The sequence below is a fragment of the Astyanax mexicanus genome, chromosome 25, assembly GCF_023375975.1.
Source record: "Astyanax mexicanus isolate ESR-SI-001 chromosome 25, AstMex3_surface, whole genome shotgun sequence".
Lineage (NCBI taxonomy): Eukaryota > Metazoa > Chordata > Actinopteri > Characiformes > Acestrorhamphidae > Astyanax > Astyanax mexicanus.
Window position 1 is genome coordinate 24,313,906 of NC_064432.1, and position 15,185 is coordinate 24,329,090.

The window sequence follows — 15,185 nt, forward strand, 5'->3', positions numbered from 1 at the left end:
GACTTGACTTGGGACGTGTCTAGAGACTTCACTAGGGATCTAAGTGCAAAGACTTGTGACATAACTTGAGATTTTAATGCCAAGACTTGACACTTGAATTGGGACTTTGGTTCCAATAATCGAGTCTTGACTTGGGACTTGTCAATGAACATTTAAAGCCTGACCTGGGTCTTGAGTGCCAAGACTTGGGACTTGAATTGCAAAACTTGAGAATTGACATGGGACTTGCCTGACTTGAATTTAGTACCAACACTTGGTACTTGAGATGGGACTTGAATTTCAAGTCTGTCTTGATTTGGGCCTTGGCTTGGGACTTGACTTGGGAATTGAGTGCTAAGACTTGAGACTTGACTTGGGTCTTGCCTGTCTTGACTTGAGAGTTGACTTGGGAATTGAGTGCTAAAACTTGGAACTTGACTTGGGCCTTTTCTGTCTTGACTTAAGACTTGACCTGAGACTAGAGATGGGACTTGAATTCCAAGATTTAAGACTTGACTTGGGACTTGACTTTAGCACCAAGACTTGAGACTTGTCCATTTTGACTTGGGACTTGTCTGTCCTAAATTAGGACTTGACTCTGGACTTGAATACCAAGACTTGAAGCTTGACTTGTGACTTGATGTGAGACTTTGCTGTTTTTACTTGGGACTTGTAAATGTACTTGTAAATGTAATGACTCCTCTGTTAAACAGATAATAATGTTGTCACCTCTGTTTGTGCTTTAGGGAGACAGAGGAGAACAGGGACCACCTGGACCAATGGGGAAACCTGGAACCAGAGTAAGTTGTGGGTCTTTTTTGTTACCTTGTGAGTGAGGAGGACTGAACACTGGTCAGTTTACTTATAGTAAGCTCAGGTGAATTATGAGATTATAAGAAAGGCCTGATGTAAATGGGTGCAGACGGTTGGAATATTCAATTTATGAAGTTCTTGAGAGGGAATAAACCATAAAAAGCCATAAAAAATATTACCACCCACAGTGGACAGTGAAGATGGCAAAAGTCATGGGATAGTATAACAGGAGAGGTTTAGATGCTGGGAGAATGCTAAATGCTAACAGTGGTGGTCTCTGGAGGCCGGCCCTGAATGGGATGTTTTCACAGTAAAGAGAGACATTCTTCAAGCACTGTCCCATCAAAGAGCCCACTGTTCTCTCTCTCTACTCACACACACACACACTAGAGACACACACACCAAACACACACACACAGATCAAAGGTATAGTCTGTAGACACAACTAAACACACTCTTCTGCTGCGTCCAAATCATCTGAAAGTCAAGTGTTCTGTACTTCAGATCAGATTTTATTATAGTTTCTGTTTCCCTCAGACACTAAGGGTCGGTTTCCCAGACAGGGATTAAGCCTAGTCCTCTACTACATATTACTTGCAATGGAAAATCTACATTAAAAATGCTGCCCAGTCCATATAGGGGAGCATATAGGAATATAGTGTAATATAGGGTAGGATAAAGGAGTATCATAACATAGGCAAGTATAGATAGGTACTATAAAAGAGTATAGGGTAGTTTAGTGTAATATAGGATTGTATAGAAGAGTATAGTGCAATATAGGGGAGTATAGCGTAATATAGGGTAGTATAGATGAGTATAGTATAATATAGGTTCGTATAGTGTAATTTATGGTAGTATAGAGGAGTATAGAGTAATATAGGTTAGTATAGTGTAATATATGGTAGAATAGAGGAGTATAGTGTAATAAAAGCAAGTACAGGGCAGTATAAATTAGTATAGAGAAGTATAGTGTATTATAATGGAGAATAGAGAAGTATAGTTTAACATAGTGGAGTACAGTTTAGCATAGTAAAGTATAGTGTAATATAGGGTAGAATAGTGGGGTATAGTGTAATATAGGCAGGTATAGGGCAGTAAAAGAGTATAGAGAAGTATAGTGTAAAATAGGATAAAATAGAGGAGTATAGTGTAATGTAGTGGAGTATTGTGTAATATAGGTTTGTATAGAGGAGTATAGTATAATATAGTGGAGTATAGTGTAATATAGGGTTATATAGAGGAGTATAGTGTAATATATGCAAGCATAGGGCAGTATAAAGGCTTATAAAGAAGTAAAGTGTAGGGAATATAGAGGAGTATAGTGTAATATAGGATAAAATAGAGGAGTATAGTGTAATGTAGTGGAGTATTGTGTAATATAGGTTTGTATAGAGGAGTATAGTATAATATAGTGGAGTATAGTGTAATATATGCAAGCATAGGGCAGTATAAAGGCGTATAAAGAAGTAAAGTGTAGGGAATATAGAGGAGTATAGTGTAATATAGGGTTGTATAGAGGAGTATAGTGTAATATAGTGGAGTATTGTGTAATATAGGTTTGTATAGAGGAGTATAGTATAATATAGTGGAGTATAGTGTAATATAGGGTTATATAGAGGAGTATAGTGTAATATATGCAAGCATAGGGCAGTATAAAGGCGTATAAAGAAGTAAAGTGTAGGGAATATAGAGGAGTATAGTGTAATATAGGGTTGTATAGAGGAGTATAGTGTAATATAGAGGAGTATAGTGTAATATATGCAAGCATAGGGCAGTATAAAGGCGTATAAAGAAGTAAAGTGTAGGGAATATAGAGGAGTATAGTGTAATATAGGGGAGTGTAGAGAAGTATAATGTACCAGTGGAGTATAATGCATTATAGGGCAGTATATAGTGGTATAGTGTAATATATAGGCTAGTATAGGTTAAAAAATATTGCAATCAAATTGTGAATGTACAAAGATTGTATTAGTAATTATTTTGGATAATTGCTCAATAAATTTGCACATAGCATAAAAAGAACAACGTCAAAAAGTTTTGAAAACGGACTGTATGTCTAATATCTGAGATATAATGCATTATATATCAGTGTAAGTATAGTTGAAAAGGGGAATAAAGTGTGTGTTTAAAAGGCTGAGAGTATGAGGATGTGTTGAGGATATGTTGAGTCTTTCCAGTTCTCACTGCTGACTGTATGATAACCTTCAGATTCATCTTTAAATTCTCTTTAAACCCTGAGATCTCTCTTCTGCAGCAGCAGCAGCAGCAGCGCTGTGGATCATTCAGTATTAATGCTGTTCTGTTCTCAGGGCCCGAAAGGCGACCTCGGTCTGCCCGGACTGCCCGGACCCCCGGGCGTGCCTGGAGAGAAAGGAGAGCGGGTGAGACATCAAACTTCAAAGCCTTTCTAACTCGAGAAAACAGATCAGAGTGTGATATTCTCAGAAATAAAACAGGAAAAGAAGTAATCTGCGTAGTTTTGGTTTTCTGTGTTGTGATTGGATCAGTAGGTACAGCTGTGTGATGCAGATATATAGATGTTATATAGAGATGATTAGCTCTAAACTAACAGGTCAGAGTGATTGGTGATCAATAATTAATGTATTCGAGTGTATTATTGATCGATTTGTCTTCATAGGGTGAATCCGGTGAACCTGGACCTAAAGGAGAACAGGTGAGAGAAATACAGAAAAACACTACAGTGAGATACAGGGAGGGTAACCCTCTTATTCTTAAATTAAATTCAATTAAATGTTTTAATCAGGTTAAACAAAAGGCAACAACTATATAAAATAACAGTAAAATTAAGTGACAAAAAAATAAAAAAAACTAAACAAGCAAAAAAACAAAACAATTAAGATTTAATTAGAAATTGAAAAAAAAATTAAATAAAACCAAGATAGAGCTCTGAAAAAAATTAAGAGACCACTTAAATAAAAAAAAGTATTGTCATTGTCATAAAAAAAGAAATGTCTGAAATAACAAAAAAAAAAAACATGGCTTTCAGACCTCAAATAATAATGCAAAGAAAACAAGTTTATATTCATAAAGTTTTAAGAGTTCAGAAATAATCAATATTTGGTGGAATAATCCTGGTTTTTAATCACAGTTTGTTTTCATGCATCTTGGCATCATGTTCTCCTCCACCAGTCTTACACACTGCTTTTGGATAACTTTATGCTGCTTTACTCCTGGTGCAAAAATTAAGCAGTTCAGTTTTACTCTTTCAATTTCAATTTGGTAAAATCAAAGAAACTCGTCATTTTTAAGTGGTCTCTTGTTTTAATAAAAAATTTAAATATAATCTAAAATAAACTAAGAGTAATAAAAATATTACTAAGCATAAAAATGAACATTTTTTTACTGTTTTATGCTCCAGTCTTTATATTTATATGTATTTTATTTGTTTTATATCTTATATATTAGTCATTTAAAATGCTGTCTTTTTAGTCTTTATCAGTCTACAGTAGATTCTATGTACTTTATTTTAGTGGCTTTACTATACTGTACTGCGTTTTAATAAAGTATTTTGACATTAATCAATTCAAATTAGGATAACTGAGTTACTATTGAGTTATATATTTCCATAATTTAAATGTACCCACACAGTGCAGTCTGTATATGTATATTGTCTCTGGTTATAATGTAAGATGTTATGATTTTTATTAAAATCTGCTTTTGAAAAGTGCTAAAACTGTGCTTTACTGTGGTGTTTTACCTTGATCTCAGGGGGAACAAGGCTCTGAGGGGAACCCTGGAGATAAAGGAGACGTGGTGAGTAGAGCTGTTCCTCTGCAGTGGGAGGAGATGTAGACGACGGGTCATGAACTGGAAGTCTGGATAGATGTGCTGCTCAGATCTGAGAGATTCTGGAAGAAAACATTAATAAAAGTGTTATTCATTTTTTTATTTTGTGTTGTGTATATAGGGAAGCACTGGAGAGCCTGGACCTAAAGGAGACGTAAGTTAAATCCAATGTTTTTTTTATTATTTAAAAATGTTCTGTATTGTAGATTAATACTAAACTCATTCAAACTATGAAGCAAAACATACGGAATTGTTTAATAAACAAAAAAGAATATGTTTTATATTTTACTTTGAACAAAGTGGTGCTTTCATTAGGCTTTCAGTTAACAGCTGTGCCTCGTCAAGAGTTAATTACTTGATTTTTTTTGCATCTTAATGTGTATAATAATTGGTATGATATTTACGTCTTGAAAATGGTGAGAATTGATTGCGTTTCTCACCTTTACCTGAAAAAACTCGCAATGTATGTGTCAATACTCTCGTTACCAAGTATAATACACAAACTAGGCAAAGCAGCATGTGCCAACACCCCGGATGCTGAGTATAATACGGGAACAGCCCTGAGCCAGGTATGCCAAAACCCTGGTTACAGGGTATAATACAGCATTAGGCCTGGGACACGTGTCTAAACACCCCGGTTAAAGAGTATAATTCAGGAATTTACCTGAGCCAAATATGGCAAAACCCTGATTGCTAAGTATAATATGAGAATCGCCCTGATCCACATGTGCTAATACCCCGGTTGCAGAGTGTAATATGGGAATAGGCCTGAGCCATACTTCCCAGAACCCCGCTTGTAGAGTATAATACGGGAATCGGCCCAAGCTGTTTGTGCCATCACACTTTTTACTGAGTATAATATGGGAATTGTCCCGAGCCAACTGTGCCAATACGCTGGTTGCAGAGTTTACTATGGCAACTAGGCCGAGCAACATGTGACAACACCCTGGTTGCTGAGTATAATACGATAATCACAATGATCCACATGTGCCAAAATCCTGATTGCAGAGTATAATATGGGAATTGGTCCAAGCCAAATGTGCCAATACTCTTGTTGCCAAGTATAATATGCTACTAACTAGGTAGAGCATTATGTGCCAACACCTGGATTGCAGAGTGTAATATGGGAATATGTCCCAACACCCCGGTTTCAGAGTATAATACGGGAATCGACCCAAGCTGTTTGTGTCATCACCCTTTTTACTGAGTATAATAAAGGAATTGGCGTGAGCTGTATGTGCCAATACCCTCATTGCAGTGTCAAGTATAATTACATGAACTAGGCAGAGCAGCATGTGCCAATACATTGGTTGCAGAGTATAACATGGAAACTGGGCTTCGCTGCCTGTGACAACTCTCTGGTTGCAGAGTATAAACCTTGTTTGGCTCAAATTCTGCGCGGTCAATGCTAAGTTTTAGCTAATGCTGTCATACATTATCTGGGTTTAGACATTTTTAATCATCATTTCACATCAAACTAGAAAAAAAATTGCACGAACCCTAAGGTAGTGCACTAAATAGTGAATAAGGCACATAATTCTTCAATATAAGACTGTATAGCATTAATACACAACATAATGCAATAAAAAAGCTTGTTTTTACATTCGTAACAAGGATAAGGCAGTGCAATATGTATTTTTACCTTGTGACGGTTTCAGGTTGGCAACCCAGGAGAGCCGGGGAACAGGGGTCCAGAGGGAGCCCGCGGGCAGTCCGGCATCGAGGGACCCCAGGGCAGTCCAGGACCCCGCGGCATGCAGGGGGACCGAGGATCACCGGGCCCCCGCGGGACACAGGGACCAGCGGTGAGACCACAGACCACTGAGAACAGACACTCCAAACCTAGTATCTCCATAAAAATCAATGTAGAAAAATTCTGTATATTTCAGATCATTTTGGAGCATTTCTATTGGTCTACTCCTCGGGAAATTGTGATACAGTATAAAGAACGACTAATAGCTTCATATTATGTTATAAAGTTAAAAAAATACTTGACGAAAATGGAGATACAAGGTTTTAGTGACAATGATTATACTTATGTTTATATTAATAATCAATCAACAATTTTGGCTCCCATCCACACAAAATCCCAATTTTTGGTCACTAAAAATATAATAATTACCTTCAAATCAGCATCATGAAGACCAAGGAACTCACCAGACAGAGCAGAGATAAAGTCTTGGAGATCAGGGTTTAAATCAGGGTTAGGTTATAAAAACATATCTCAAGCTTTGAGCATCAAAATGAGCACTGTTTAATCATCCATCATCCAAAAATAACCCTGAAAAAGTCATGGCCATGGTCCACCCAAACTGACAGATCCAGCAAGGAGAGCACTGATCAGAGAAGCAGCCAAGAGGCCCATAGTCACTCTGGAGGAGCTGCAGAGATCCACAGCTCAGATGGATCAGGAGAATCTGTCCACAGAACAATTAAAATTCACAAATCTGGCCTTTATGGAAGAGTGGCAAGAGGAAAACTGGTTATGGATGATCTTAAACAGGACTTTTAATGCTGGGAAATCCTTTAATGTGTCTGAAATTAAAACAATTCTGTAAAGAAGAGTGGAACTAAATTCCTCCAAAAGATGTAAAAGACTCGTTGTTACTTTCACATAGGGTTAGATTATTTCGAATTGATTTTTTTCCCTTAATAAATGAAGTTAACATTTAAAAACTGCTTTTTATATTTCCTTAATTTTGGATTTCTGATACTTTTATAATGCTTTTAGGACCTCAGGATGAATATGTTGAAGTTTTAAGGTCAATTTTATACAGTTTTTACCGATTTCGACAGTAAACTAAAGAATTAAGGCCTGTTCTTCCACTTCTTTTTCTTTTAAGTTGTAAATCTGCCATCAGGTGACGAAAAGTTAAAAAAGTGCGTTTCTATGTTCTTATTTTTTTGTTTGATCCCGTTTCTGATGGGTTTTAATTTGGAACAGGCAGGGCTGTGTAAGCACGTCTCATTTGTGTCACCGTGGTTTATCTGAGATAATGCGCTGAGGATGGGTAGAGGCGTTTATTCCTCCTCTGCTGTCAGAAAGACGTCGGCGTGATTTAGACTCTTGTGTGTTCGCAGGGGAAAGCGCCGAGCGATCAGCACATCAGGCAGGTCTGCATGCGGGTAATGCAAGGTAAGTCTGGCAGCTGTAAAACTTATTCCTTTTTTTTTTTCGCTCATCCGGAGCTGAGAAAATAGAGAATATTTAAACAATTATAAAGAATAAAAGCTAGAATGCCTCTTCTTCTTATTCAGAAACTAAACAATTTCACTGCAAAAAAAATCCATTAGCAAATACTAGACTAAATATATGTACATTGAAAGGTATATGCTTATATTAGGCTAAAAAATTCAGCAAATGGTTTATGCTATTTTTTTGTTTCATAAGATTTCATAAAATAAACTCAAATTAAGTGAAGTAAGTTTTAAAACAAGTGAAAATCGTAGAATTTTAAACTTTTTAACTTTAGATGTTAGAATTTATTTCAAACTTATTCCTAAATTTCCTTTGGGATAAATAGAGTATCTATCCATCTATTTATCTATCTATTTTCGAGTTTTATGGCAATAGATCTTATTTTCTTCTCTAATAAGACTTTTTTTTCTTATTAAGTATTGTAAGTTTTAGACTATTTAGCTTATTTTTGGAATAATGATCTTATTCCATCTAACTTAGAATTGTCATCTTATTTCATGTAATTTGAACTCAAAAATAAGCACAAAAAGTCATCAATCAAGTTATTCTAATTCTTCTTTCCAAATTTAAAGCTATCGTATTTATGTTGTTCTTAAGCAAAGTCTATTAATATAAGTCAGAGTAAAAGACTAAGTAAGACTTAAAACAAGCAAAAATCAATTTTATACTTAATAAGGTTATTTAGTAAGTTAATAAAGTTAATACATTTTTTATACTTCTATCTAGCCCAAGTTTCAGGCAATTTTTGGTGCTTGTTTAAGGAAATTTCTAGGTAACACTGATTAAGATCTTACACAATGCTTTGTAAGACAAACATTCTTATTAGAGGAAAAAAAAAGATTAATTACCTGAACGTAGGGTATGCATAAGCTCTGGTGTATTTTACACGTAGGCATAGTTTACACGAAGGCGCAGTTGACGCGTTTAAACGTAGACTACAGGGGTAGGGTATGCGTAGGATACGGTGTATTTTACACATAGGCTAAGGTGTAGTTGACATTAAATGCATTTTATACGAGTTTAGGCTATGGAGTGGCCTACAGGGGTATTGTATGCGTAGGCTACGGCGTATTTTACGTATAGGCTAAGACGTAGTTTACGCGTAGGCTACGATGTAGGGTCAGCGCCTACATGTAGGCTAAGACACAAAAGTATAAATTGGCCTTTATGGATCGCTTTAACTTACCAGCCTTGGCTTTTTCTTGCTTTTTTGTCTTTTTTCTGTCTCTTTCTCTTTCTTCCCTCTTCTTCCATCACCTCCTCCTCTTCGTTCTGCAACTTTTTTTCTGCCTTCTCATGACTTTTTCATCCGCGATTCACTGAAAAATTAATTTTCCCGTCATCTGAGCTGCACTTTCTGGTTACACCGCTGAGCTCGACACCCGCCGACTTCCTTCCTCCAGATCTCTCGGCCGAGCGAGTCGTGCACACATTTTCATATTCTCACATTCTGGTAGAAGACCTTCTGAATGGGGTTAAAATCCGGCGTTCCTCGCCGCTGAGCGATGTTTAAGGAGCGAGTATTGGATTCTTTTACACGGAGAATAATCTTCCAGCCTATTCCGCTCCTATTCACACCGTCGTAACAGAGTTCACGCAAACGGAAAAAACGAAAAAATGAAGAAAAAAAAAAAACCTCAGCCTCTTTCCGGCTAATTTACCGCTGCAAATTGAAAAGGAGAAGATGAGCGAGGGAAGATCAAAGCCTGGGCGAGGAAGAAAGGGGATTTACTGCAGTCTCAAACTGCTATGATTGAAAATTCTAAATCCCATGAACTGAATGCTCAGCCAGAGTCGAGCCGAGTGGAAGTTTCAGAGCAAAGTACTGTAACTTTAGCGTGAAACCATCAGCTTTACAACCCCGTAACACGAGCACTGTGTGGTCTAGCGCAGAAAAAGGGAGTATTTGGTCAAACAAGCCTCTTAAAAGGTCTCATTCCATCGTTTTTTCATTCATTTTAAAAAGTCTAGTTGTGTCTCTAGTATAAGTAAAAATTGAATGCCCAGGTGTTTCTATTTAGCCCTGCTTTAGTTCACTGAAGGAGAGGTCTCTGAAGAAAGACAGGATTTTGGCTCTTGCTCATGAATATTAATACATGCAAATATATCGCCTCTGATTGGCTAACAGCACAGCAAACTTTTGGCCTGTACTATATATTAAAGTGAATATAATTACCTGTTCAGGTAATTAAGGCTGCTGTGAGGATTTGATTGCATTCTTTGCTGTTTCAGAGCAACTGGCCCAATTAGCTGCCAGTCTGAGGAGACCTGAGTCTGGTGCTGCTGGACTTCCTGGAAAGCCCGGACCCCCTGGTCCTCCCGGTCCTCCTGGGGACAGCGGTTTCCCTGGACAAGCTGGAGCAAGAGGACTCCCTGGCCTTAAAGGACCTGCAGGACAACTCGGTCTCAAAGGACCTAAAGGTGGGTCAATCTTCTCAAAATGCATTTCAGTTTCTGAATTTTGCTATTTATAGGTTTATGTTTGAGTAAAACGAACACTGTTGTTTTATTCTATAAACTACAGACAACATTTCTCCCAAATTCTAAGTAAAAAAGCTGCAGAGCTTTCAGACCTCAAATAACGCAAAGAAAAATAATTCATATTCATAAAGATTTAAGAGTTCAGAGATCAATATTTGGTGGAATAATCCTGGTTTTTAATTACAGTTTTCATGCATCTTGGCATCATGTTCTCCTCCACCAGTCTTACACACTGCTTTTGGATAACTTTATGCTGCTTTACTCCTGGTGCAAAAATTCAAGCTTGTGATGGTTTCCAATTTAAAAGACAGAAAAAAACAGTCACTCAATTTTAACTAATTTTATGTGATTTAGAACACTCTTTTATGGTTTATTTTAGGATATTTTAGGGATGGCTCGTGATGATTTCCAATTACTTCCAGTTACTTATGTAAGTTAATTGGGTTTAATGTTAATATAGATTTTATATTATAATATTAGAGTCTTCCTTTTTTTTTTATTTAAACCCTTTAAATTTGTAAAGGCTCGGCTGCATTGAAAATGAGGGTGTATTAATGTGGAAATAAAGTTTGATTGATTGATTGATATTCCAGGTGAAATGGGTGACCGGGGATCGAGAGGGCCGACAGTGCGGGGAGATAAAGGCATGCCAGGACCACCTGGCCTTCCAGGTGAGCATCAACATCCATCAACAACCACACATCCTCATATACAGTCTGATTTTACCGTATTACCCAGTCTAATATCATATACGGAGGATGCTGCCAACTGTTAATGACGTTTTTCATTTTTCTAACCAGCGGAGTTAATATTCAGCCGGCGGTATGATCTTATTCTAACTCATAAAGCTCTTTATAGGAGCCGTCATCTCCTGCAAAACAATTCAATTAAAAGCCGGGATAAAATGATGGAGGTTATATTTAGCAGCAGTGGGGAAATTGAGTTGTCGAAGTGTCTTCTAATGGAAAAATCCAGTCTAGCGTCTCGAGTGCGATGACTTTCAGGACTTTGAGGACTCGTGAGAGCACATGGGGTCCTGTAGGAGCTACGTCAGTGCTGATTACTGTCTGTCGTATCGGTGTCCAAATACATTTGAGTTGATTTGATGAAAGTGGACAGTTTTATATTAGGAAGCTTTAGATGAGCTGCTTTAGATCAACATTAGTCCTGTAGGAATTGATTTTAAATTAATAAATAGCTCATAAAGAGTCTCATGCAAAAACAACACAGTATAGGGACATAAATATTTGTATACTACTGTTTCATATTTTTGTCTAAAATTCAGATTTCAGATTTAGTGTATTATTTTTTAAATTATAGCCTTTCTACTAGAATTTTCGGTAACACTTCTTTGGACACCTGTCATTTCAATCATATCTTCTGAAAAAAAACAAACAAGAGAATTAAGAAGCTAATCCTGCTTTTGTTGAAGTACAGACAATTAAAACTTTCTACTTATACTTGCTTTTGGTGGAAAACTGTGCATTGCTGTGAGGATTTGATTGCATTCAGCAACAAAAGAAGCTTCAGTAGGGTCAAGATGTTGGCTGGTTTCTTATCCCTACCCTTACCTTCTTATCCCCAACTCTCGAACTCATCCCATCTAAAAGTATTGGACAGAGAAACTTCATTTCAGAGAAAACAGAAACCCAGAGGTCTCTAAAAACATTTGGACATTCACCATATTACCAAAACTATATTACTGACTAATCATTCTTCTCCATCTCACAATCCAACGGACGAGTCTGGGTTTGGTGGTTCCCAGGAGAATGGTACTACGGTACTTCATTGAACTACTGCAATGAAGTACTGCAATTGAACTACCCTGATTATGTGCAGGGTTGTTTTTTATTAGGAGATGGTCTCCGCCACTTTAACATACCAAGAGATTATGGACAAATTATGTTCCAAACATTTTTTTTGCAGGAACTGTGAACAAACCAAGCTCCATACCTACAAGTCCTGACCTCAACCTGATAAAACACCTTTAGAATGAATTAGAGTGAAGACTGTGAGCCAGGCTTCTTTTCGTCCAACATCAACATCTGACCTCACAAAAATAAGATTTATAGAAGAAGGGCCTTTAAAAAACTTAAACCCTGAGGAAAGCCTGTATAAAACACCTGTACAAATCTGAATTTAGGCTGGCAGTCTGAATATAATATTGTCTTACAGGTGAGCCTGGTAAGCCTGGTTACGGTCAAGATGGCCGAGACGGTGAGCGAGGTCCTCCTGGTTACCCCGGACAACCTGGTGTTCCTGGGCCTCCTGGCACTGCTGGTCCACCTGGCTACTGCGACCCGTCAGCCTGTAACCTGAGCGCCGGCGCTGCCCACCAGTCCCTTCAAGACTCCAACATTAAGGGACCAGGCGATAACTGAGTCCCACCCTCAGGACAGTCAGGACATCGTGGGGACGGAGATGAAGACTGAGGCGGGGAAGATGTGAGGACAGTCCAGTGCCGATAACTGGTGGCTCGCACCCACCTCATGTTTTTTTTTTTGTTTCAATCTTCGGCATAAACTGGAAGACTTTTAAACCTTGCATTTTGAAGAGTTAGATTTTGAAAAGTTTGTTTTTTTGCCTGATTTTCAGCTTTGGGAACACCAGTTCCTGTTGACTCCTTTTGAACTTGTACCTTAGGTTCCCAGCTCTTCATTTGACCAGACTTATAGTTATTTTTCTTAAACCAGATCTTTGAATCTGGACCCTGAATCCACTTCCCAGTCCAGGACCCTAAAATGTCTATATTGGTTGTACCGAACATTACCTCGACATTTACCTATGGCCTTATCCTACCAGCCTACTAGTACAAAGTCTGGAAATTGTCCAGAAATGCCCAAGTGGAGAATTTCCCTTGCTTGATTCATCCCAGTGGCCGTAACTTACAAACTGAATTTGTAAAAGGGCAGCCCAGGATAATGTCCAGACCTGATTCTCTTAGACATTATCCAGAGTTACTCTATTAAAATGGCACAAGACTAGGAATTGGATTCAAGGTCTTCCAGAGTGGTATTTTCTCGATTCTCGAAAAGATGCACCTGGACTTTACCTGGACTTTATCTTGCCAGCCCATTGCACAAAGACCAGGATAATGTTCTTCAGAAATCCACTTGCTTAGTTCATCCTATGGGACATATGCTGCAATTGTGAAGGACTGGAACTAGTGGACTGGAGTTTAAAGTCCATATCTTGTCCTAAACATGATCCGGACTTTATCCTTTCAGCATCGTAAAACGAAGTCCAGGTAACATCCAGATCATGTTCAAGATATGAACCTTGAGTTCAGGTTTCAGTCCTTTACTCATGCAGCGTATGGACAATTTTGTGGATTAGGCTCCAGGACATTACCTGTTCGATTCACACATGGGCTCATTTTGGCATTTCCCAGACTTTGTACTAGTAGGTCGGCAGGATAAAGTCTGGGTAATGTTCAGTACAACCAATATAGACTTTGTGCTCAGCTATATCAACAAATACAGCTACTCAAAGTAACGTCCGGTTAACAATTGCTCTTGCTTGATTCATTCCAGTGGCCGTAACCTGAATTTGTATAAGGACAGCTCAGGATAATGTCCAGACCTGATTTTCATTATCCAGAGTTACAAGACAAGGAACTGGATTCAAGGTCCAGAGAAATGAGGACCTCAGCCTTACCAGTTTCTTCTGCAGATCTTTCAGAGTGTTATTTTCTAGAATTCTCGAAGATATGCACTGGACTTTACCTGAACTTTATCCTGCCATGTTGGTTTTAATTGTACAGATAATGTTCAATAGAATTCCACTTGCTTAGTCCATCCTTGTGGCCATACTCTGCAATTGTGAATGACTGGAACCTGAGTTTAAAGTCCATATCTTGCCCTAAACATGATCTAGACTTTATCCTGCCAGATCGTAGTTCAAAGTCTGGGTAATGTCCGAGTAAGCCCATGTGAGAGTCAAGCAAGTCATTTTCTGGAGGATCTCTGTCTCAGACCTATCTGATGACCTTACAGAATTTTTTTTCTAGACTTTACAGATTTGAAGACCTTTGTCTTAGATCGTCTAGAGTGCTCTTATCCAGAATTCTCCTCAAATGTAATGGTTCTTCACCTGGTTGGCAGGTTCTGCTAAAAGCCTTCAGATGGTTTAGAACCTTTTTAGAACTCTTTGGAAACAATTGTTGTGTATCCAGTGTACTATACTACTATACTGCGTGCCAAAGATTAAGTTACTGTAAAGCCTAAAGTCAGAAGTCTTGTACAGGAACTTCATGAAAGCTGTTTTTTTCTGAAATAAAAAGGGAAAGAGTTTAGGAGCGTCCAAGAGTAAAGATCCTTATCTTGATATCGTCCAGGTTTGTCTTTTCATGAGGTTTGTATTTATTTTGCATTGGTATTATATGAAGGTGAAACTGACGGTTGTACAGAATTAGAAAAATGATGCATTTTAATAAAATTTTGAATGTTTTTGTATTTCGTCTGAAGAACGGCAGGTCTCAGTCTGTTTCTGTTTTATAGCTTTATAGTTGTCAACTCCTTCATTCCTAACGCCCCTTACTCAACCCCTAAACCCCTAACACCCAACTTCTACATCCCTAACACCCCCTTACTCAACCCCTACCTCCTTAACACACCTTTACTCAACCACTAAATCCCTAACAGTCCATTACTCAACCCCTACACCCCAATACCCACCCTCTACATCCCTAATGCCCCATTACTTAACCTCTACATCCTTAACACCATCATTTACTTAACCCCCAACATGCTCCATTAACCATCTCTACACGCCTAGCACCCCATTACTCAACTCATGCATTGCTAACACCCCATTACGTACCCCTACACCCCTAACACCCCATTACTCAACCCCTACACCCCATTACTCCACCCTTACACCCCTAACACCCCATTACTCAACCCCT

The 15,185-nt window shown here is 38.1% G+C and overlaps 1 protein-coding gene across 3 annotated transcripts in view; it reads left to right on the plus strand.

Moving 5' to 3' along the window:
- col9a1b (collagen, type IX, alpha 1b) overlaps positions 1 to 14,747 on the plus strand; it is a 46,953-nt gene extending 32,206 nt beyond the window's left edge. For all 3 annotated transcript variants that reach the window (XM_049472168.1, XM_022682071.2, XM_015606871.3), the window contains 10 exons: positions 726 to 779; positions 3,102 to 3,173; positions 3,431 to 3,466; positions 4,522 to 4,566; positions 4,721 to 4,753; positions 6,258 to 6,404; positions 7,681 to 7,735; positions 10,031 to 10,219; positions 10,873 to 10,950; positions 12,455 to 14,747. In XM_049472168.1, the coding sequence (XP_049328125.1) occupies positions 726 to 779; positions 3,102 to 3,173; positions 3,431 to 3,466; positions 4,522 to 4,566; positions 4,721 to 4,753; positions 6,258 to 6,404; positions 7,681 to 7,735; positions 10,031 to 10,219; positions 10,873 to 10,950; positions 12,455 to 12,660 (915 nt within the window). In that variant the 3' untranslated portion in view covers positions 12,661 to 14,747. The remainder of the gene's footprint in view (positions 1 to 725; positions 780 to 3,101; positions 3,174 to 3,430; positions 3,467 to 4,521; positions 4,567 to 4,720; positions 4,754 to 6,257; positions 6,405 to 7,680; positions 7,736 to 10,030; positions 10,220 to 10,872; positions 10,951 to 12,454) is intronic.
- The last annotated feature ends 438 nt before the right edge of the window (positions 14,748 to 15,185 follow it).